This window comes from Saccostrea cucullata, unplaced genomic scaffold, assembly GCF_032062105.1.
Source record: "Saccostrea cucullata isolate Sc308-1 unplaced genomic scaffold, CSIRO_AGI_Scuc_v1 ctg949, whole genome shotgun sequence".
Classification (NCBI taxonomy): Eukaryota; Metazoa; Mollusca; class Bivalvia; order Ostreida; family Ostreidae; genus Saccostrea; species Saccostrea cuccullata.
The window spans coordinates 34,567-59,941 of record NW_026919068.1 but is presented as its reverse complement, the minus strand read 5'-3'; the positions used below and the strand labels follow the sequence as shown (position 1 = coordinate 59,941).

General features: G+C 35.3%; 1 protein-coding gene across 1 annotated transcript in view; it reads left to right on the top strand.

Moving 5' to 3' along the window:
• Window positions 1–25,375, top strand: part of LOC134278757 (cell surface hyaluronidase-like) — a 40,289-nt gene that overhangs the window by 9,780 nt on the left and 5,134 nt on the right. The window contains 7 exon segments of the mRNA XM_062761050.1: window positions 21–151; window positions 1,777–1,907; window positions 2,051–2,120; window positions 2,816–2,950; window positions 3,176–3,305; window positions 3,585–3,648; window positions 3,820–3,855. Of these exon segments, the coding sequence (XP_062617034.1) occupies window positions 21–151; window positions 1,777–1,907; window positions 2,051–2,120; window positions 2,816–2,950; window positions 3,176–3,305; window positions 3,585–3,648; window positions 3,820–3,855 (697 nt within the window).

Genomic DNA, 25,375 nt, shown 5'->3' with positions numbered 1-25,375 from the left:
TGCTTTTTTCCAATCCGTAGGGAATTATCCTTTACATTTCCATATGTGTGAAGATGTAGATGACAGAACCAAGCCGTCACTTTTAAGCGGAAACAGTATTCACAATTCCTTTGCTCGTTGTATCACAGTACATGGCAGTCATGGCGCTCAGGTAGGTATATTTTTAGCTCTACTGGTCAGACACCGGAAGAGCTTATTTGAAATACTAGTAGTAAGATTGTCTATCCGTGTGTCCGTCCATTCGTCTGTCTAGCTGTTTCTTTGTCTGTAAAGAATGCTACTCCTTCTACAGTTTTGGTCTTATTTCAATACAACTTGGCACACACGTAGGCTACACTGAAATACGTAATTAAGTGCCTCGGTTTTTGATTTTCATGAATGGTGGTGACATGGTTACTAAAAATAGAAAATTCTTTGAAATTACTTCAAACGCTACTACTCCTACAGTTTTGGTCTGAATTCGATATATATTGGCATTCAAGAAGACTACAGTAAAATTCACAATTAAATGCATCAGATTTTAATTTGATGAATATTTTTGCTACAGTTAGAAAAGATGGACATTTTTTGAAAGTTCCTTCAAGATGCTACCCCTAATAACAATTTTGGTCTAGTATACTACACAATGTCACATAATTTAGTACATCGGATTTTGATTTAAAGTTTTGCCATGGTTACTAAATAAATATAGAAATTTCTTTGGAATTTCTTCAAAACTCTACTCCTCTTAAAGTTTTGATCTTATTTCAATAATACTACGCGGGTTTGATAGGGCAGTCCACGGATCAGAATTCGGCGAATTAACACTTTTTTATAATATGTTACATTGATAAATCGGAAAAATCGTGGATGAAACTGTTGCTGTCATTATGCATTCTATAGACCTCAATGGGACTTATACTACAGGAAGCACTACACCACAACGTCACCATGTGACGTCTATAATTAGAAAATATGCCTTATTGAAAAAGTGAAAAGTTTCATTTCAATTTGTAACAATAGTTATGTAAAAAAATCTCTGTACCATGATAATCCTGATAGAATCCCACTGTCCGATCACAGGAATAATTATTTAACACTTTCTGACAAAACCTTTCTTATTTTTTACTATTTGTTCATAAAATCAAAAAATGCATCAATTCCCGTTAACCATACGCAGCACTTTCCGAAAACAAAAGAATAAGAACGTTAGATAGAAACAAAAAATTAAGTTTCAAAGTATGCGGCGTAGTGTTGAACTTTTGCATCTTTTTGTTACGAACTGCTGATCGGCAAGTAAACACACAGTCTGCTTTTATTTTAAGAAGAATTGTAGAATTATATGAGCATACCTTATTCATAAGCTATATTCCCACAAGAATCACACATGATATCAATTCTAAATGCTTTTAAACTCCGAATACTTGTGTGTGTTCACATGAATTTTCGTTACGTTTTACGTTTCTATAAAACTTGTAAAAAATTAAGTAATGGTATTAATTGTTTGAAAAAAATATAACTTGCCTGATACTTCATTAGCACAGTTTGTATATGTCTAACATTACTGTTATACCTCTACAAAGACAATATTCATCAGAAAATATCTTTGTTCCTATATAGTGTTTTGATACATGTAGAATAAAAGATACTTCCCTTTGCCTACTTTTGAAAAAAAACACACCATATTTTAAGAAACTAAAGTTTTCATTAAATATTACAAATTAAAGTTAAATGCCTAAATATAATATCCAGAGTGTTCTGTAAAGATAATGGCTGTTAACGGTTTTGTTTACTTAGGTTAAAGACAATTTCTGCTTTAACACCCTTGGTCATGGATATTTTTTGGAAGATGGAGGCGAGAAAAAGACTGTCTTAGATGGTAATCTAGGAGCGGGACAACGGAGAGGGAAACTCATTCATTCCGACATGTTAGTCAGAAAGTCTTTGAAATTTAATGTGAATTCAAATTCAGAAAAAACATGAACATTTACTCCAGCATATTCACAGATTTCACATATACATGAACCTTTGATACTAGAATTAATTTCTCTACTATTTTGATATAATTCAGGAATCCAACAACATTTTGGATAACAAATCCGCAGACATACGTCAGAAACAACGTGGCTGCAGGCGAAGAGGTACGTACAAATCATCCATTAGCAAGGGATATAATAATGTGGAAATTCATGTATTAGGTATCATACAGATATAGGTCATCCACAAAAGATTGGTACGTTTAAACTATCTTTTACACCTTGTAAATAATTCTTAATTTGAAAAGAAAAATATTACCTATACTACAAAGCATACAAATATTGTATTTGAAGGCTGCATCAAATGTTTTCTTTTATCAGGAAGATGCTTTTGAATAAATTCTGCCTCATAAGAATTTAAAAAAAGGAATAATAAAGGACTATAATCAGAACATATAGCAATTTTAATACATGTAGTTTGTTGAAATTCCTATCTCCAAGACTTAATCCATCGTATAAGTAGTTTTTGAAGAATTCAACCATCCCTTTAATATCAACCTAAGAGTACTTGGTGTAGAATATTTTTTTTAAAAAGTTTGGTAAAAAACAAAACAAAAATCAAACAACAAAGATATTAAATAACATTTCAATGCTACATCATTTTTGAAAAAGTAGTTTCTATGATATCAAAAAGTCTTCTATTTAATTCATCATTAAGAATGGCTGTGTGTAGTGTAGATGATTCATACTGATTTACCTTTGAAAACTATGTTATTTCAAATTTTGATTGAGAGAAAAATAAAATAAAGAAATTATCAGTTCATAAACCAATTAAAATATGCTTGTTTTGTTGTTTGTAGGCACACGGATTCTGGTTTGTCTACCCAAACACACCTATAGGTCCCTCAGCAGGCCTTGGCTTCATGGATAAATATGAAGCCATGCATACTGCAATATTTGAATTCGACAACAACGTTGCCCATTCAAACAGGAAGGTAACTTCAATAAAAATATCTTCAAAAGATAAAGTTAATCACTGTTTTATGGTTATTTTAATTCCAAACTGCATACTATTATCATGGTAGCTGAAGAATCTCATTATGAAAAAGAATTGTGAATCGTTAGAATGCATAGATTAATGTTGTTTTTCCTCATACGAACATATTTACTTTTAACTAAAGGAATAGTTTATTTTGTTTAATGTTTATTTTCTTTGACAGAGTGGTTTATTCATTGATAATATCTTGCTACCTAACGGTATTCTTGGACCGAGTAATCTTTATGAACCCTGGAATGACCCAAAAGATTCAGAATCCGGGGCCAAAATGGTGACCATTAGAAAACTCACAGGCAAGTGTTACTGTGTCGCTGAATTTTCGCGACACCTTATTTTGGGAAAAGAGTCATTGACTCTTTAATAGCAAAACAAAATTTTCACGAATTGTGGTCAAGGATTTCTATTTTACACGAGAATGATATCTTCGCGAGCATACCGTCTCGCGTAATTACGCGTTCTCATGAATGAAGAGTGATTTACAGTACTTGATATTTTTTGTTGAAATATTATTTGTACTTATAGCAAACAATCACTTTATATAAAAAACGAACGTATTTTGGTTTTTATTTCAGCCTATAAAAACATGAAGGAAAATGCTTGGATTAATGGCGGTTCCTTTAATGTTACCGAGTCTTCGTGAGTCTTTTCAGTTTCAAACAATAAAGACTTATGCTTCCGATTTAACTACTAATTCTAACTATTAGATATTGTAAAAATGATGTGTTGATGGAAAATTTATCTTTTCATATTTATCACGATGTGAAACCATTAAATATCGATTTGAAGATTTGGTTTTTCTTTGCCCAGATTCTCTGATAGCGTCATTGGACTTACATTTAAAAGGTACGTATAAACATATAACTCGAAACTAATTCTTTTAGCTAGCCAAATCTTTTTATTTACATTTGCATTAAATCTCTCTTAGCTGAACCCTTGAAGAGAAAATATGTTTAGTTCTGTATTAACTTTATTTGGGATCAGAGGTCATAAGGTGACAGAATCGCTCGGCGAAATGATATCTTGTTTACATATATTTCTGTCTGTTTTCGGAACTACCAAGTTAAAAGCGAAAAAGGTAAAATAACCGACACGTATAGCTATTTTTATTCAACAGATTTTCAGTGGATCTTACTGTGGTGTGAAGAATGTTTTAAATACTATAATTACAGCCTTAATTTGGACTTACCTTTTTAACCCGAAATTCTTTTGATGTTATGTTAACTAAAACAGGGGATATTACCGCTTTTGACTCAAATATATTAAAACTCACAAAATAGTAAGATTATTCTCAGTAGGGATCATTGTTCTTACATTATAAACACACAATTTCTGAAATGGGCTGCTGAATATCATTGTAAATATTCAAATGTTGGAGCGACACGAACTTTCAAACCAAACAACTTCTAGGCCCCCTAGGTCATTGTGCGTTACAATATAGCAATACGGAGGCCCGTTCGTGTAATAAAGGCATTTTTACTCGATATTAATTCGTTTCAAATGTAAATATAAGTAATAAACACCAATGTTTGAAGAATTCACTATGAAATGAATTTTTAGTTAGTTCGTCATAAAATCTACTGAGAAGCCCTTCGGGCCTCATAGGATTTGATAACGTAACCAACTAAAAGTTCATTTCCTAGAGAACTTTCTAGATTGCCTGAGACAAAGGCTCAAGTGAGTTTTTCTGATCAAAATTTGTCCGTTGTCTGTCGTAGCAGTATTTATCGTTGTCGTAAACTTTTCACATTTTCATCTTCTTCTCAAGAACCACTGGTCCAATTTCAACCAAACTTGCCACAAAGTATTCGTGGGTGAAGGGAATTAAAGGTTGTTCAAATGAAAGACCAAGCCCTTTTCCAAGGGATAATTAAGAATTAATGAAAAATTAATGGCATCTTTTAAAGATCTTTGGGCCAGGAAAAATGGAACTCATGCGAAAGCATCTTCAGGTAGTGTAGATTCAAGTTAGTCCAATCATAACCCCCGGGGGTAGGGTGGGGCCACAATGGCTGATCAGATGTTAACATAGGAATATATTGGAAAAATATTTGAAAAAATCTTTTTCACCAGAACCACTGGGCCAAGAAAAATGAAAGTTATATGGAAGCATCCTCAGGTAGTGTAGAATGTAGGTGTAGGGCGGGGCCACAATTGCTGATCAAAGTTATACATAAGAATATACATGTATAGGAAAACTTTTTTAAAAATCTTTTTCTCGTAAACCAATGGGCAAGCAAAAATGTAACTAATATGGAAGCATACTCAGGTAGTGTAGATTCAAGTTTGTTCAAATCATGATCCCCGGGGGTAGGGCGGGGCCACAATGGCTGATCAAAGTTTTACATAGGAAAAATCTTTTTAAAATCTTCTTCTCAAGATCAGCAAAGCTATAATTGGTGATATTAATAAGTTTGTTCATATCATTACCCCTGGAGGTAAGGTGGGGCCATAATGGGCAATCAAATTTTACATAGAAATATATGTCGGAAAAATCTTTAAAACGCATCTTCTCAAGTACGTTAGGAAGTTAAAGTATACAAGAACTAGTGCTAATTGTAACGGGGACCGTTACAGATGTTCCCCAAACGCTCCCCAACTTTCTTTTGGTGCCACATTCCCTGTAAGCTTCATTAAATAAGACAAACTCTATGCATTTGAGGCTTTAACAACATTTACCCAGAAAGTACCAAGTTAATTCAAATTTTAGAATTCCACGCGTGCGCATGTGAATGCATGTGCGTAAAGACCATATCATCTTGTCTATACAATCTATATATTTTAATATACTAAATATTAAAGTATTTAATCAAAAAGTATAAAAAAAAAAAAATACGCTCATTAAACTGTACTTCTGATTTTACTCATTTCACGTAGAAGCACGTGCATATATGAGCATGATGGCATACCTTCCTGTAGAGGTCCACTACATCTATCTATGTTCTAATTCCCACCCCCTTTGGTTGAAAACCAAGGGAGTTATAGCTGTTTAAAGTTTCAGCCAGTCAGATTGCAGTGCACGTACACGCACGTGTATGCATGTGCAGGATGACCATACCATCTTGTAGAAGTCCATTATATCTATCTATGTTCCAAATCCCATCCTGTTTGGTTGAAAACCTAGGGAGTTAAAGCTATTTAAAGCATAAGCCAATCAGATTGCAGCGCATGTGCATGCACGCGTTTTCATGATAATTGCTATAAATCTTATTGTAGGATATCCTAATACATGCCTATGTTTAAAATTTCAAAGGATTTCGTCAAAAAACAAGAAAGATATTGAGACTTTAGTTTCAGCCAATCAGAGCGAAGCGCACGTGCATGCGCGTGAGATCTTACTTTTTTGACCATGTCATTTTGTTTATGCTTCTAATATATACTTATAATATGAGTTTCAAAGCATTTCATCAATAATTTAAATAGTTACGTCTGTATCAATTATACTGGACATTTCTCGTGTTGCACGTGCGAGCTCTTGCAAGCACATGTGCATGCACATGCTTACATGATAAATCTTATAATACAGGCTGTAGATCTCCCTAATATATGACTATGTTCAAAATTTCAAATGATTTTATCAAAAAACAAAAAAGATATTGAGACTTTAGTTTCAGCCAATCAGAGCGAAGCGCACGTGCATGCGCGTGCGATCTTGCTATTTTGACCATGTCATCTTATGCTTACTACTAATTTATCCTTACATTATAAGTTTCAAAACATTTCGTCACAAAATAGAAAAGTTACGGTTATATTCATATTATATTGGTCATTTTAAGTTTTGCACGTGCGCGCTCTTGCAAGCACGTGCGCGCAAAATGACCATGATTCCGCAAATCTACATAACATGCCTACTTACCCTAAAAAGGTTTCACCTAAGTCGGATGTGTAGTTTACAAGATCACTCGCGGACAAAATTTTCCCAGGAAGAAAAAAATAATAAGAACTAGAGCCGAGGTCGTTGTTAAGCAACGAGTAGGTCTTCCGTCCTGTTTGACCGGAAGTAGTTTTCATTTTTAACAAAAATGAGAAATAACGCCTAAAAATGGTTTGAATCCTTAAAAGCTATGTTAATTAATGCAAAATTATGCAAATTTTTGCTACTTCCGGTTTAACCGGAAGTGATGACGACGGACGGAAAATTAATTTTTATGCTCCCAGAGACATATGTTACCCAAAAACTTGACAAGCACGGCAAAAAGTACGCATTTTTGACTACTTCCGGTTTGACCGGAAGTGACGACGTCGGACGTATTTTGACGACACGAATAGATTAAGCTTGACATTTTGAACAACTGTGCTTCTTTGACGTATTACAAATTCTCAATACTTTTTGAGATATCAATTAAAAATTGTGGCCCCTCTAGATCCCTTATTTTAGGAGTCAGCCCTTTTTTCGATATGTCAATTGAAAGATCTCAGAATTCTTTACAACTTTTGTTCTATATGTTTTAACAAAATATTTATAAGTAAAATGATATATTAGAAAAAGTGTTATAAATTTTGAAACGCTCAATATGACTTTTTTCAGTCCATACCGAGCGTTAACTTGCAGCACTTCCGGTGAAAGTTAACAACACAATGCAAATCTACATGTGTTGCTCTATCTTCCTGAAAAGGTTTCATCTTCCTGTGATGAGCGGTTTTTAAGAAGAGCGACGGACAAACTGACCCTTAAAAATCACAAAACTGCGAAAATCTCCGAACCGGAAGTGACATCATCAAAATAAAAAAAAGCGTATCGAGATTTTTTGATGTTCTATCAGACCTGAAAGTTTCATAAAATTCTAACGATCCGTTTTTGAGAAATCGCGTGCACAAAATCGGTAAGAAAATGATAAGAAAAACAGTGGAAAAGAAACAAACGAATAACAAGAAGGTCTTCCGCTGAAGACGGAAGACCTTAACTAGAGCCGAGCTCGTTGCAAAGCAACGAGTAGGTCTTCCGTCCGGTTTTGACCGGAAGTGCCTGAAGTGACGTGAACAAAAGAAAGCTATGAGCCAAGTAGTCTCCAATGACTTTATAATTTCAATTTTGCATTAAAGCCTTCAAAATAAGCTATTTTTGGCTACTTTCGGTTTGACCGGAAGTGACGTCGACGGACGGAAAAATAAGATTTAAGCTTCTGGTGACATATGTTATCCAAAAGCCTGCCAAAAACAGCAAAACTATGCAATTTTTGACTACTTCCGGTTTGACCGGAAGTGACGTCGCCGGACGTATTTTGACGACGCCAATGGATGGAGTTTTACATTTTGAACAACTTTGCTTCTTTGACGTATTACAAATTCTCAATACTTTTTGAGATATAAAGGAAAACTTTTGGCCCCTTTTGGCCCTTAATCATAGGGGCCAGCCCTTTGTCGTTGATATTTTTTGAAAGATCGTGACATTCTCTACAACTTTTGTTATATATGTCTTTACAAATTGTTAACATGTAAAAAGATATTGCAGAAAAGGTGTAAAAAATGTCTAAATCCTCGATAGGACTTTTTTAGAGCCATAGCGAGCGCCGACGTGCGGGACTTCCGGAGAAAAAGAGTGGTGTGTGACAAAAGAGCACACGTTGCTCTATCATCGCTGAAAATTTCAACTTTCTGTCTTAAGTAATTTTCGAGAAAAATGGTGGACAATGAGACCCCCTGAAAATCACTTAATCGCGAAAATCTCGAAACCGGAAGTGACGTCATCAAAACAAAATATTATATATCAGCTTTGTTTGATGTTCTATCAGTCCTGAAAGTTTCATGAAAATCTATCGAGCCGTTTTCGAGAAATCGCCTGCACAAAATCGGTAAGAAAAAAAACAATAATAATAATAACTAGAGCAAAGCTCGTTGCAAAGCAACGAGTAGGTCTTCCGTCCTGTTTGACCGGAAGTTTATGCTACTTCCTGTGTGACCGGAAGTGTTGACGACGGACATAAAATTAATTTTTATGCTCCCAGTGACAGATGTTACCCAAAAATTTTTCAAGAACGGTAGAAATACGCGTTTTTCGACTACTTCCGGTTTGGCCGAAAATGACGTCGACGGACGTATTTTGACGACTCCATTAGATTAAGCTTGACATTTTGAACATATTTTCTTCAGGGACGTATTACAAATTCCCAATACTTTTTGAGATATAAAGGAAAAACTTTCGGCCCCTGTAGACCCCTAATTTTAGGGGCCAGCCCTTTTTCCGAGATATCATTTGGAAGAACTTAAAATTCTACACTTCTTTTGTTCTATATGTTTTAACAAAATATTTCCAGGTAAAAGGATATCGTAGAAAAAGTGCTAAAAATTTTGAAATTCGCGATAGGCCTATTTTCGGGCCATACCGAGCGCCGACGTGCAGCACTTCCGGTAAAAATAAAATACATTCCACAAATCTACAGACATAGGTCTACTAGACCTGAAAGTATCACGTGTCTATCTAAAGTCGTTTAGGAGAAATCGTGCGGACAAACTGACCCTTAAAAAATCAATTTTGTACTGATAACTCCGGACCGGAAGTGACGTCATCAAAACAGAAAAAAACGCATAAGGTTCAAGTGATGTTACATAAGTCCTGAAAGTTTCATGGAAATCCATCGAGCCGTTTTCGAGAAATCGCGTGCACAAAATCGGTAAGAAAAAAAAAACAATAATAATAATACTAGAGCCGAGCTCGTTGCAAAGCAACGAGTAGGTCTTCCGTCCTGTTTGACCGGAAGTAGATTTCATTTTAAACAAAAATGAGAAATAATGCCTAAAAATGATTTGAATCCTCTAAAGCTATGTTAATTAATGCAAAAATATGCAAATTTTTGCTACTTCCGGTTTAACCGGAAGTGATGCCGACGGACAGAAAATTAATTTTTATGCTCCTAGAGAAATATGTTACCCAAAAACTTGACAAGAACGGCAAAAATATGCGTTTTTGACTACTTCCGGTTTGACCGGAAGTTACGACGTCGGACGTATTTTGACGACACAAATAGATTAAGCTTGGCATTTTGAACAACTTTGCTTCTTTGACGTATTACAAATTCTCAATACTTTTTGAGATATCAATTAAAAACTTTTGGCCCCTCTAGATCCCTTATTTTAGGGGTCAGCCCTTTTTTCGAGATATCAATTGAAAGATCTTAAAATTCTTCACAACTTTTGTTCTATATGTTTTAACAAAATATTTACAAGTAAAACGATATAATAGAAAAAGTGTAAGAAATTTTGAAACGCTCAATATTGCTTTTTTCAGACAATACCGAGCGTTAACGTGCAGTACTTCCGGTAAAAGTTATCAACACAATGCAAATCTACATTTGTTGCTCTATCTTCCAGACAAGGTTTCATCTTCCTGTGATGAGCGGTTTTTAAGAAGAGCGACGGACAAAATGACCCTTAAAAATCACAAAATTGCGAAAATCTTCGAACCGGAAGTGACGTCATCAAAATGAAAAAAAATGCATCAAGTTTTTAACACGTTCTATCAGACCTGAAAGTTTCATAAAAATCTAACGAGCCGTTTTTGAGAAATCGCGTGCACAAAATCTGGGAGAAAAAAAATAATAAGAACTAGAAACGATCTCGTTGCGAGCAACGAGTAGGTCTTCCGTCCGAATTTTCGAATAGACGATATATTTTCACTATGATCTTTGTTAATACAGGATGATATCAAGACTCCCTAATTTGATTTATTTTGTTTGATTTATATATCATCAGACGTCTACAGATGAAAGTCTGTTTTCCCCTCTAGGCCCTTTATTTGAAGGGTCAGCCCCTTTTTCTTGATATGAAATGATGAGGCTCTGGATTTTAAAGACTTTTTGATCAAACAACTTTTCAGAATTTCTTCTCGTTTTTGAGCAGTGCAGAATAGAAATATTAAGGGGTCAGCCCTTAATGGGGCCTTTTTTCGAAAATTAAATGGTTGTATATTTTTAGAATACGATTCTGAACATCGTTTATTCAATACTGCTTATCAAAATATTTCTCCCTTTGGAGGTATAAAGAATCAAAGATTTAGCATTTTTCCCTCTTATGACCCCTAATTACGTAACTATGATCACAATTGTTCAATATATTGTTGCAGATCGTAAAGAAAAACATTTATGCTTCAGTGATTTATAACAAAATATTGTTCATTAAAGAGATATCAATAAAGGACTTTTGGCCCTTCTGAAACCCTAATTTGAGAAATCAGCCCCCTTTTCTTGGTATAATATGAAAGCTCTTAACATTCTGCTTAACTTCTCTTCAATATATTTTAACAAATTGTGAACAGGTAAGACGATATGAAACAAAAGGTGACAAATTTTGTGAGATGTTTCTGAGACATTTTTTTGGCCCGACCGAGCTCCGGTACCTTTTGCGCCAGAAAAATTTGGAGACCCGTATACAACTCAACAAACCTTCCTTTACTTTCACTGATAATTTTGACTCAATATCTTAAGTCGTTTAGGAGGAGTTATCTGGACAAGCCGACCCTCTTAAAATCAGAAAATCGTTCATATCTCACGACCGGAAGTGACGACGTACTTATAAAAAATTTCCAATAAGGTTCAGATCAATATCTATCAGATCTGAAAGTTTCGTGAAAATCGACCAAGCCGTTTCCGAGAACTCGCGTGCACAAAAATCGGTAAGAAAAAAAATAATAATAGGGAAAAAGAAACCGAACGAAAACAATAAGATTTTGGAAACGGAAGACCTTAAAAACAGTGGAAAAGAAACAAACGAATAACAAGAAGGTCTTCCGCTGAAGACGGAAGACCTTAAAAAGTGAAAAAGAAACCTAAGAATAACAAGAAGGTCTTCCGCTGAAGACGGAAGACCTTAATAAGAATAACTGCCATATTCCCTGTGGGCTTCATTAAATACGACAAATTCTGCGTATTTTTTACTTTAACAACGTTTTCCCAGAAGGATACCAATTATATTCAAATTTAAGCACTGCACCCGTGCGCATTTGAATGCCTGCGCGTTATGACTATATCATCTTGTCTACACTATCTATAATTATATTTGAGTATACTATAATATTATATTAAAGCATTCAGATCAAAAATATTAAGAATCACTCATTCAAGTGTATTTTTAATTTCACTCTTTCCAAATGCACGCACGTGCGTGCACGTGTATGATGACCATACCTTCTTGTAAGAGTCCCATATATTTATCTATGTTCTATATCCCATCCTGTTTGGTTGAAAAACAAGGGAGTTATAGCCATTTCAAGTTTCAGCCAATCAGATTGCAGCACACGTGCATGCACGTGATTTCTTGAAATTATTTGTATATCATATTGCAGGATATAGTAATGTGTAACTATGTTTTATATTTCAAAGCATTTCGTCAAAAAACAAAGGGGATGTAGCCATTTAAAGTTTCAGCCAATCAGATTGCAGCACACGTTCATGCGCGTGGTTTCTTTAATTTTTTGTATATCATATTGCAGGGTATTCTAATGCATGACTATGTTTTAAATTTCAAAGCATTTCATCAAAAAACAAAGGAGATATAGTCTTTTAAAGTTTCAGCCAATCAGATTGCAGCACACGTGCATGCGCGTGATTTCTTGAATTTTTTTTGAAACCATATTGTAGAATATTCTAGTTCATGACTATATTTAAAATTTCAAAGCATTTCGTCAAAAAACAAAAGAGATATTGAGATTTTTGTTTCAGCCAATCAGAGCGAAGCTTACGTCCACGCGCGTGAGTTCGTGCTAATTTGACAGTATCATAATGTTAACACTATTAATATATCTTTATGTAATGAGTTTCAAAGCATTTCATAAAAAAATATTAAAGTTATGGCCATGTTAAGTATATCAGTCATTTCACTCACTTCACGCGCCCGCACGTGCAGGCGTATGCGCGCAAAATGACCTTCGTTCCGCACACCTACACTACACACCCATTAACCCTAAAAAGGTTTTAACTTAGTTTGGTGAACAGTTTCTGAGAACACTTCCGGACAAAAAAGTACCGGAGAAGAAATAAGAAGAAAAAAGAATAATAACTAGTGCTAATTGTAACGGGGACCGTTACAGATGTTCCCCAAACGCTCCCCAACTCCTTTTTGGTGCCATATTCCCTGTAAGCTTCATTAAATAAGACAAACTCTGTGCATTTTGACTTTAACAACGTTTTCTCAGAAGGATACCAATTATATTCAAATTTTAGCATGGCACCCGTGCGCATGTGAATGCATATCCGTTATGATCATTTCATCTTGTCTACACTATCTACCTATTTTAATATACAATATATTAAAGCATTCTGTCCAAAAGTATGAAAAATCACTCTTTCAAGTGTATTTTTCATTTCACTCGTTCCAAATGCACGCACGTGCGTGCACGTGCATGATGACCATACCTTCTTGTAGGAGTCCCTTACATCTATCTATATTCTAAATCCCATCCTGTTTGGTTGAAAAATAAGGGAGTTATAGCCATTTCAAGTTTAAGCCACGTGCATGCGCGTGATTTCATGATTTTTTTCTATATCATATTGTAGGATGTCCTAATGCATGACAATGTTTTAAATTTCAAAGCATTTCGTCAAAAAACAAAGTAGATATAGCCATTTAAAGTTTCAGCCAATCAGATTTCAGCACGCGGGCATGCGCATGCTTTCATGAAAATTCTTATATATCATGCTGTAGATCTTCATAATGTAGGTCTATGTTCAAAATTTCAAAGGATTATGGCAAGAAACAGGAAAGATATTGAGACTTTAGTTTCAGCCAATCAGAGCGAAGCACACGTGCATGCGCGTGCGATCTTGCTATTTTGACCAAGTCATCTTGAGCATACTACTAATATATACTTATAAAATGAGTTTCAAAGCATTTCATCAATAATTTTAATAGTTACGTCTGTATCAATTATATTGCACATTTCTCGTGTTGCACGTGCGAGCTCTTGCAAGCACATGTGCATGCACATGCTTTCATGAAAAATCTTATATTACAGGCTGTAGATCTCCCTAATGTATGACTATGTTCAAAATTTCAAATGATTTTATCAAAAAACAAAAAAGATATTGAGACTTTAGGTTCAGCCAATCAGAGCGAAGCACACGTGCATGCGCGTGCGATCTTGCTATTTTGACCATGTCATCTTGTGCATACTACTAATATATCCTTACATTATAAGTTTTAAAACATTTCGTCACAAAATAGAGAAGTTACGGTGATAGCCATTACATATTGGTCATTTTAAGTTTTGCACGTGCGCGCTCTTGCAAGCACGTGCGCGCAAAAATTTGTACATATGACTGTGAGCTATTAGAAAGATCAAACGTACAATGGTTATGTTGTAAATGCGACAGTATAAACGTAACGACTTTCACCTTCCGTAGTTACGAGATCAACCTTTCAAACATCTATGAACCATTATCTAACATCGATTGTAGTATGGAATCCACCAGAACTGATATATTTAGCCCACTTAAAACTAGCAGCCCAAAAATCCAAGATCAGTCACCACATAGTAGATCATGTAGGAACTCCAAGCCTTCAATAACATCCATGGAGGGAAACCCGTACTCGGTTCCTAAAAAACAAAACATCAGAATCATGACAGTCAATTGCCGTAGTATCAAAGATAAAAGTCAAGAACTAACACTGGCAATTGACTACCTTAAACCAGACGTCATATGTGGAACTGAATCGTGGCTCAAAGGCATCAAACCAGGAAAAAACCCCTCACATGACGCCATCAAATCAAGTGAAGTATTTCCACCCAACTATAACGCTTACAGGAATGATAGGGGGACACTCGGCGGAGGTGTATTTATATTAGTAGAAAAAAGTTTAGTCTCAGAAGAGCAAACTGACTTAATAACAAATTGTGAAATAGAATGGGTTAAAATAAAAACTGACAAAAATAAAGACATGCTCATATCATCATTTTACATGCCTCAGAGAAACAAAAAGGATCTTGACGAACTATCCATATCACTAGAGAAAGCCTCAGTCTCAACATCAAAGAAAAACATCATCCTAGCTGGGGACTTTAATTGTCCAGACATCGAATGGAACAACATGTCAATCAAAAATGGAAATGACAAGGACATTCAACAACAACTAATAGATATTGTAAATACCTCCGGCCTTTTACAAATCCATGACCAACCAACAAGGGGAGACAACTTACTAGACCTAGTTTTCACTACAAACCCTTCCGTCATCAAATCTTCAGTAAGTGTACCAGGAATCTCGGACCACGACATTGTCATCACAGATCTAGAAACTAAGCCACATTACCAAAAAACAGCAAGCAGAAAAATATACATCTACTCAAAAGCAAATTGGGAAAACTTGAAAGCCTCATTAATAAATCTGGCAAATAACATCAGCAAGCTGCAGTCAGAAGGAAAAAACATACAAGACATCTGGGAGTTCTTCAAATCCAGTATACATAAAACTCTAGACAAACATATACCAGCAAGGGAGCTTAAGTCTAGACACTCCACCCCCTGGATCACACACAGAGAACGGAAACTCCTCAAGAAAAAACAAAGACTGTACAAACAAGCAAAGAAGACAAAGAACTGGACAAATTATAGACATTTTCAGAAGGAATGCAAATCTAAACTCAGGAAAGCAGAATGGAACTATGTAAACAACAACATCTTGGAAGGCCTAAACAACAACAACACGAAACCATTCTGGAAGTATGTGAAGTCAAAAAAGCAAGACTCATTTGGAATAGCTCCATTAAAATCAGGAAACAAACTCATAACAGACAGTAAAGAAAAAGCAGGGGTCCTTAACAAGCAGTTTCAATCTGTCTTCACCAAAGAAGAGCATGGACCAATGCCGAAAACATCAAAAACCTGCAAAAATCCAATCCAGGCAATCAAAATAAATATAGAGGGAGTCAGGAAATTACTCAGCAAGGTAAATCTGTCTAAAGCATCAGGGCCAGACAACATACCAAACAGGATTCTCAAGGAATGTGCAGAACAACTGGCACCAAGTCTAGCAACAATCTTCCAGCTATCACTAGACTCGGGAGAACTCCCATTGGACTGGCGGGATGCTAACATCTCATGTATATATAAAAAAGGCGATAAACACCAAGCTGAGAACTACAGGCCTGTGTCATTAACATCAGTATCTAGCAAATTATTGGAACATATCATCTGTCGACATATACTGAAACACCTAGAAAAAAATAAAATCTTAACAACGCTAAATCATGGCTTCAGATCTGGGTTCTCCTGTGAGACACAACTTCTAACAACAATGAACGACCTGTTGATAAATTATGACAAAGGAAAACAAACAGATTTGGCAATTTTGGACTTTTCTAAAGCTTTTGACACTGTTCCACATCAGAAACTACTCCATAAACTCAGTCAGTACGGCATAAGAGGAAGTACACTATCATGGCTAACATCATTCCTTACAAAAAGGACAATGCGAACAGTAGTAGAGGGCGAGAAATCAGAGGCGGTACCAGTGGAGTCCGGGGTGCCACAAGGCACAGTCCTCGGACCGCTGCTCTTTTTATGCCACATTAACGACCTCCCAGACTCGGTAACATCACAAGTCCGGCTGTTCGCAGACGACTGCCTCTTATACCGACAAATCAACAACTATGGAGATCATGAAAAATTACAGGAAGACCTTCACAACTTGCAAAAGTGGGCCAAGGACTGGGGTATGCGTTTCAACGCCAAAAAATGCTACATCATGAGCATACGCCAAAAAACCAGCAAATTCTACACACTGGACAATCACGTGCTGGAAGAGGTTGAAAATAACCCCTATCTTGGACTCCAAATTTCGTCAGATTTAAAGTGGTCGACCCACATCAACAAGATCACTAAAAAAGCTCACTCAACATTAGGATTTCTCCGACGAAATTTATCACACTGTACCGAGAACTGCAGGAAAACAGCCTACGTCTCCATGGTGCGATCAACCCTTGAATATGGATCAATTGTCTGGGACCCATTTCAGAAACAGGACATAGATAAGCTTGAGCGTGTCCAACGTAAAGCCATTCGTTTCATAAAACGAGACTACCGCAACAGGGAAGAGGGCTTCATCACCACCAAGGCCAAGGAACTGGACTTACAACCGCTCCAGCATAGAAGGACCAGCTTGCGACTCATTATGCTCTATAAGGTGGTTGAGGGGTTGGTTCCAGGGCTACCAACTCATAATTTCATTCAAAAAGCTAAGCCTAGACGTCAAATCAAATTAAAAACATTCGATAATTGTGAAAATACAAACATTCTTTCATCTCAAGTCAAAAATAACAGCAAGTGTCTCGAAACAACATCTACGAAAACTAACCAATACCGCTCATCATTCTTTGTGGACACAGTCATCAAATGGAACCAACTGGAGGACAATATAGTTTGCGCTAAGTCTGTCGAGGCCTTCAAGACCGCCCTCGACAGCTTGTGTCAATAAGTCCGACACGCGCTCTCTCACCGTCGTAGAAAAGCCAGTATTGGTCACTTCGACGTATATATACAGATACAGATACAGAATGACCTTGATTCCGCAAATCTACATAACATGCCTACTTACCCTAAAAAGGTTTCACCTAAGTCGGATGTGTAGTTTACAAGATCACTCGCGGACAAAATTTTCCCAGGAAGAAAAATAAGAATAAGAACTAGATACGATCTCGTTGCGAGCAACGAGTGGGTCTTCCGTTCAATTCTTGGTGAGATGAGATAAGATTTTGATTGCGATTTTCATTCTAAAATAATGATTTACCACAATCTGTTAAAAGACATTGAACATTAAAGACTTAAAAAAATCAGCCTTTTGCCCCTAACGGCCCCTAATTTTAGGAATCGGCCCTTTTTATTCATATCATCTTAAAGCTCTTAAGATTTTAATCATTTTTTGATCAACAACTATTCAGAAATTCATTTTCGTTTTTGAGATATTAGAAAAATAAATATTAAGGGGCCAACCCTTCACCTCCTTAATGGGGACGTTAAGCAAAAAATGAAAGGTTGCATATTGTTCAGAACATTATTTTGAATATCTTTTGTTCAATATTGCTTATCAAAATTTTTCTCCCTTTCGAGATATAAAGCATCAAAGATTTAGCATTCTGGCCCCTTGTGGCCCCTAATTATGTACCATGCGACATGAAAATCATAATATATAGTTGTGGATGGTTTAGATAAACATCTTTGCTTCAGTAATGTATTACAAAATATTAACTGATAAAAAGTTATCGATTGAAGACTTTTGGCCCCTCTTGGTCCCTGATTCGAGTGCCCAGCCCCTTTTTGGGGATCTCATCTTAAAGATCTTAAGATTTTGAACATTTTGTGTTCAACAACTGTTCAGAAATTCTTTTTCGTTTTTGAGTTATTAGCAAAAGAAATATTTAGGGGCCAACCCTTCAGCTCCTTAATGGGGACGTTTAGCAAAAAATGAAAGGTTGCATACTGTTCAAAACATTATTTTGAACAACTTTTGTTCAATATTGCTTATCAAAATATTTCTCCCTTTCGAGATATAAAGCATCAAAGATTAAGCATTCTGGCCCCTTGTGGCCCCTAATTATGTACCATACGACATAAAAACCATAATAAATAGTTGTAGATTGTTGAGATAAACATATTTGCTTCAGTAATGTATTACAAAATATTAACTGATAAAGAGTAATCGATTGAAGACTTTTGGCCCCTCTTGGCCCCTAATTCGAATGCCCAGCCCCTTTTTGGGGATCTCATCTTAAAGATCTTAAGATTTTGAACATTTTGTGTTCAACAACTGTTCAGAAATTCTTTTTTGTTTTTGAGCTATTAGCAAAAGAAATATTTAGGGGCCAACCCTTCAACTCCTTAATGGGGACGTTTAGCAAAAAATGAAAGGTTGCATACTGTTCAGAACATTATTTTAAACAACTTTTGTTCAATATTGCTTATCAAAATATTTCTCCCTTTCGAGATATAAAGCATCAAAGATTAAGCATTCTGGCCCCTTATGGCCCCTAATTATGTACCATACGACATAAAATTCATAATATATAATTGTAGATGGTTGAGATAAACATCTTTGCTTCAGTAATGTTTAACAAAATATTAACTTTAAAAGAGTTATTGAATAAAAACTGTTGGCCCCTTTCAACCCTTAATTTGATGAGTCAGCACATTTTTCTTGATATCATATTAAAGATCTTGATATTTTGCACAAATGTTGTTAAGTATGTTTTAACAAAATATTTATATTTTAAAAGATATGATACAAAATGTCTCAAAAAATCACTCATGAAACGTGTCCTAAATTTTGACCCCTACCGAGCTTCCATACTAGGCACTTCCGGAAAATATCCTGACCATGTTGCAACGTGGCAACATGTCCTCTATCATCACTAAAAATTTCAGCTTTCTAGCTTGACCCGTTTTTGAGTTCCATCACAGACAAGGAGGACCTCTAAATTTCGATCAAAGGGCGATAACTTCCGACCGGAAGTGAATTTCCAAAAAATGATTTGCCGGAATTAACTTCAGATGACAACGCATCGACTGTGAAAATTTGAAGCAAATCGAACGAGGCATCTTCGAGAAATCTTCTGCACAAATTTTGTAAGAAGAAAAAAGAATAAAAATAATAATAATAACTAGATACGATCTCGTTGCGAGCAACGAGTGGGTCTTCCGTCCGATTCTTGATAAGATGAGATAAGATTTTGATTGAGAATTTCATTCTAAAATAATGATAAAGATTGTGAAGAAAAAAATTTTGCCTCCATAGTCTGTAAACAGACATTGAACATTAACACTGAAAAATTTGACTTTTGGCCCCTCACGGCCCCTAATATTAGGGATCAGCCTTTTTTTTCTTCCTATCATCTTAAAGCTCTTAGGATTTTGAACATTTTTTGTTCAACAACTATTCAGAGATTCTCTTTCGTTTTCGAGTTATTTGCAAAAGAAATATTTAGGGGCCAACCCTTCAACTCCTTAAAGGGAACGTATAGCGAAAAATTAAAGGTAGTATATTGTTCAGAACATTATTTTGAACATCTTTTGTTCAATATTACTTATCAAAATATTTATCACTTCTGAGATATAAAGCGTCAAAGATTTAGCATTCTGGCCCCTTATGGCCCCTAATTATGCACCATACGACATTCAAATCATAATATATAGTTGTAGATTATTGAGATAAACACTTTTGCATCAGTAATGTCTAACAAAATATTGACTGCTAATGAGTTATCGATGAAAGACTTTTGGCCCCTGTCGGCCCCTAATTTAAGTGCCCAGCCCCTTTTTCTTGATCTCATCTTAAAGCTCTTAGGATTTTGAACACTTTTTGTTCAACAATTATTTAGAGATTCTCTTTCGTTTTCGAGTTATTTGCAAAAGAAATATTTAGGGGCCAACCCTTCAACTCCTTAAAGGGGACGTATAGCGTAAAATTAAAGGTAGCATATTGTTCAGAACATTATATTGAACATCTTTTGTTAAGTATTACTTATCAAAATATTTCCCACTTTTGAGATATAAAGCGTCAAAGATTTAGCATTCTGGCCCCTTATGGCCCCTTTTTATGCACCATACGACATTCAAATCATAATATATAGTTGTAGATTATTGAGATAAACACTTTTGCTTAAGTAATGTCTAACAAAATATTGACTGCTAATGAGTTATCGATGAAAGACTTTTGACCCCCTTCGGCCCTTAATTTAAGTGCCCAGCCCCTTTTTCTTGAACTCATCTTAAAGCTCTTAGGATTTTGAACACTTTTTGTTCAACAACTATTCAGAGATTCTTTTTCGTTTTCGAGTTATTTGCAAAAGAAATATTTAGGGGCCAACCCTTCAACTCCTTAAAGGGGACGTATAGCGTAAAATTAAAGGTACCATATTGTTCAGAACATTATTTTGAACATCTTTTGTTCAATATTACTTATCAAAATATTTCCCACTTTTGAGATATAAAGCGTAAAAGATTTAGCATTTTGGCCCCTTATGGCCCCTAATTATGTAACATACGACATTAAAATTATAATATGCAGTTGTAGATTGTTGAGATTAACATTTTTGCTTCTGTAATATATAACAAAATATTGGCTGTTTAAGAGTTATTGAAAAAAGACTTTTGGCCCCTTTTGGTCCTTAATGTGATGAGTCAGCACTTTTTTCTTGATATCATATTATAGATCTTGTCATTCTGCACAAATTCTGTTCAGTATGTTTTAACAAAATAATTATACTTTAAAAGATATGATGCAAAATGTCTCAAAAAATCAGTCATGATTCGTGTCCTAAATTTTGACCCCTACCGAGCTTCCATACTGGGCACTTCCGGAAAATTTCCTGACCATGTTGCAATATGGCAACATGTCCTCTATCATCCCTGAAAAAATCAGCTTTCTAGCTTGAGTCGTTATTGAGTTCCATCACAGACATGGAGGTCATCAAAATTTCAATCAAAGGGCGATAACTTCCGACCGGAAGTGAATTTCGAAAAAATGAAAAAAACGTATAAGGTTTAGATAAAGATACATCTTCTCCGAAATTTTCAAGAAAATCGGTCGAGCCATCTTCGAGAAATATTCTCCACAAAAATTGTAAAGAAAAAAAAAGAATAATAATAATAATAATAAAAGTGAAAAAGAAACAATAGAATAATTAAAGGGTCTTCCGTTGGAGACGGAAGACCCTAACTAGAAAGTCTGCTATTGCAAGCAATAGCATATGTCGCCCCGTATTGGACAAGACTTTCATTTTTATCATCACTAAAACAATGGTCCATTAGCTAAGCTTTGACAACCATCCAGTCGTATGATCAGTTCTTTCCGTTAGAAACGGAAGACCTTAATTGGGTACATCCCACTCATTATTTTTAGAATCTGTAGGAGAAGAAAGTAGTGCAGGAAAAAAATTACAAGTCCAAAATTGCAAACTTGCATACAAGAAATTGGGCAGATGTACTGAACTGAGCCTCATACTTGTTAAATGGCAGTATCTTTCCTACCAAAAAGCTTGGCAAATATTATTGTCCCCCGCTTGAAAAGTGGGGGATATTAATTTGGGTTTGTCCGTCCGTCCGTCTGTCCGTCCGTCCGTCCGTCCGTCTGTCCGTCTTTCTGTCTGTCTGTAACGCTTTCGTTTCCACACGATATCTCGAGAACCCTTTGAGCTTTTGCAATGAAATTTAGCATAGCAACTCCCTATGGACTAAAGAAGACCCCTATTGATTTTGAGGTCAAAAGGTCAAAGGTCAAGGTCATAAATAAGCAAATTCTGTCTGTTAAAACACTTTCGTTTCCACACGATATCTCTAGAACCATTTGAGCTATTGCAATGAAATTTTATATAACAACTCCCTGTGGCCTATTGAAGACCCCTATTGATTTTGAGGTCAAAAGGTTAAAGTTCAAGGTCGTAAATTTATACATTCTGTCTGTGTGTAATACTATTATTTCCGGGCGATATTTCAAGAATATTTTGAGCTTATGCAATGTAATTTTATATCAAAAGTCCATAGGACGTCTCTCGTCCCTCTCAAAGTGTCCCTCCCCATTTGTTTTATTAGTATTTATAGTATTACATGTCGCTATATTTAGCGCAGTGGCATGAGGAGAGTTTTTGCGTATAAAACAGGTTCTCGGCGGACTTTATGTTCTTATTACATCTATTAGAACTGTTTAATAAAGGCTAAATAAATCAAACACCATGGATTGTGTAAAATTTTGAGAATACCGAACATGAAAACATGAATATATACATGTATGTGACTTCACTTCTGCATATACTTCACGCTAAGCAAAGCGATTCCGTGGTCTAGTGGTTATGCCTCTCGCTTCATGTGTAAGAAGACCCGGGATCGAATCTCGGTCGAACCTTTCTTTTTTTTCTTTTTTTTTTAATACTTTTTTTTTTACTAAATGATAGTATTCAGCATGTGAAATGAAAAATTTATGAGGCTATAAAATCATCATTACAGTGTGATAAAAATTCCATATAAAAAAATCCTCTATACACATAATGAAGTATAAGCAATCAAATCTTTATATGCATATTGACATACATGTATTTTATTTGCTTCAGTATACATGTATACATTTAATAATTCTACAAATTCAGTCAGGGGGAGCCGACTTTTTCCCTAAGCGGGGGACACGAATTCTCTGAATTAGCTTGTTTATTAAGAAGATCAGCCGAATTATTTTGTGTATTAAAACGCCAGTGATAATTCAGAAAATTCCCTACTTTCACTTTAATTTCTGGAGGTTCTGCCGGAAAACGAATCTGACATGCCACCTTCAATTCGAGCATGTCTGCACTGTACAGGTCTGATGTTTCTTATTAGATGATAAATCATGTGTAAACTTTCTCAGTTTAGCGGAATCATGAACATTTTCGGCGAGATGAATGTTTTGTTTACAGTAGTGATCAAGGCTTAGCGCACCTGTATAGGAGCGGATCCAAAGATTTATGAATGAATAAAAACTATGGAAATAACGTACCAATTTTCTAATTTATTCTTGCACTATTTAATGAAATTAATAATATACGAGTAATAGATATACCAAACAAAGCGAAATGCTAATAAATGAAGTTGACAATCGTTATTTTTTATATAGAAAAAACAAAATAATCATAAAATCTAGAGACAAGACAGAAGAAGAATGACTGTTGGCAAACTATCAAATCACATCAGGAGAACTGAATTTTATGAATGAAACTTTTAAAACGTTACCTGTAAATTGTATATGTTATATCTGTGTATTCTACCTGGCAGTGCGCTTCAAAAAAAGGGGGGGGTGTCTTGAACATAGTACCTTACGTTTGAACAGTAAGGGCTAGGGCTTTCGTATTTCAAATATGTAATCCTTGTGAAAAGAACTTTTATTGGACACCAAGAACTTTGACCCTTTGACCTAGACCTTGGAGAACACATGTGTACATCTGAATCTTTTTTTCTGTTTCGTTTCTATGGCAACTGTGAGCAACTCATTACAATTTTTTTAAAAGTAGAAATCACTTTGACACATTGCAAGGAATAAACACTGAAAGTTTCAAAACGATTGCCTGCGTAGTTATTGAGTAAATCGAAATTAAAGAATTTTAACTTTCACCTGGTTTCCATGGCAATAATCGATTATTTGAAAATTTTAAATGCGAGTTGCACAACTACAGATACTAATCATTAAAATAAGAAAAGTTTCATGACGAACGTTTAAGGGACCAGAGAGAACACTCTCGGACAAAATTTGTCGCTTTTTACAGGTTTCCATGGCAACGGTAGACATATTGGAACTGAACAACCTCACTGCACAACTACAACCAGCGATCGTCATTTGAGGAAAGTTTCAGGAAGATTGTCCCAGCCATCTCCGAGAAACAGCCTGGATAAAAAAAACATGCGTACAATATCAATATGTCGTCCCCGACTTCGTTCGGGGCGACATAATAACTCCTGAATTTTTCCCATCAATAACTCCTGAATTTTCCCCTTCAATTCGAGCATCTCTGCACTGTACAGGTCTGATGTTTCTTATTAGATGATAAATCATGTGTAAACTTTCTCAGTTTAGCGGAATCATGAACATTTTCGGCGAGATGAATGTTTTGTTTACAGTAGTGATCAAGGCTTAGCGCACCTGTATAGGAGCGGATCCAAAGATTTATGAATGAATAAAAACTATGGAAATAACGTACCAATTTTCTAATTTATTCTTGCACTATTTAATGAAATTAATAATATACGAGTAATAGATATACCAAACAAAGCGAAATGCTAATAAATGAAGTTGACAATCGTTATTTTTTATATAGAAAAAACAAAATAATCATAAAATCTAGAGACAAGACAGAAGAAGAATGACTGTTGGCAAACTATCAAATCACATCAGGAGAACTGAATTTTATGAATGAAACTTTTAAAACGTTACCTGTAAATTGTATATGTTATATCTGTGTATTCTACCTGGCAGTGCGCTTCAAAAAAAGGGGGGGGTGTCTTGAACATAGTACCTTACGTTTGAACAGTAAGGGCTAGGGCTTTCGTATTTCAAATATGTAATCCTTGTGAAAAGAACTTTTATTGGACACCAAGAACTTTGACCCTTTGACCTAGACCTTGGAGAACACATGTGTACATCTGAATCTTTTTTTCTGTTTCGTTTCTATGGCAACTGTGAGCGACTCATTACAATTTTTTTAAAAGTAGAAATCACTTTGACACATTGCAAGGAATAAACACTGAAAGTTTCAAAACGATTGCCTGCGTAGTTATTGAGTAAATCGAAATTAAAGAATTTTAACTTTCACCTGGTTTCCATGGCAATAATCGATTATTTGAAAATTTTAAATGCGAGTTGCATAACTACAGATACTAATCATTAAAATAAGAAAAGTTTCATGACGAACGTTTAAGGGACCAGA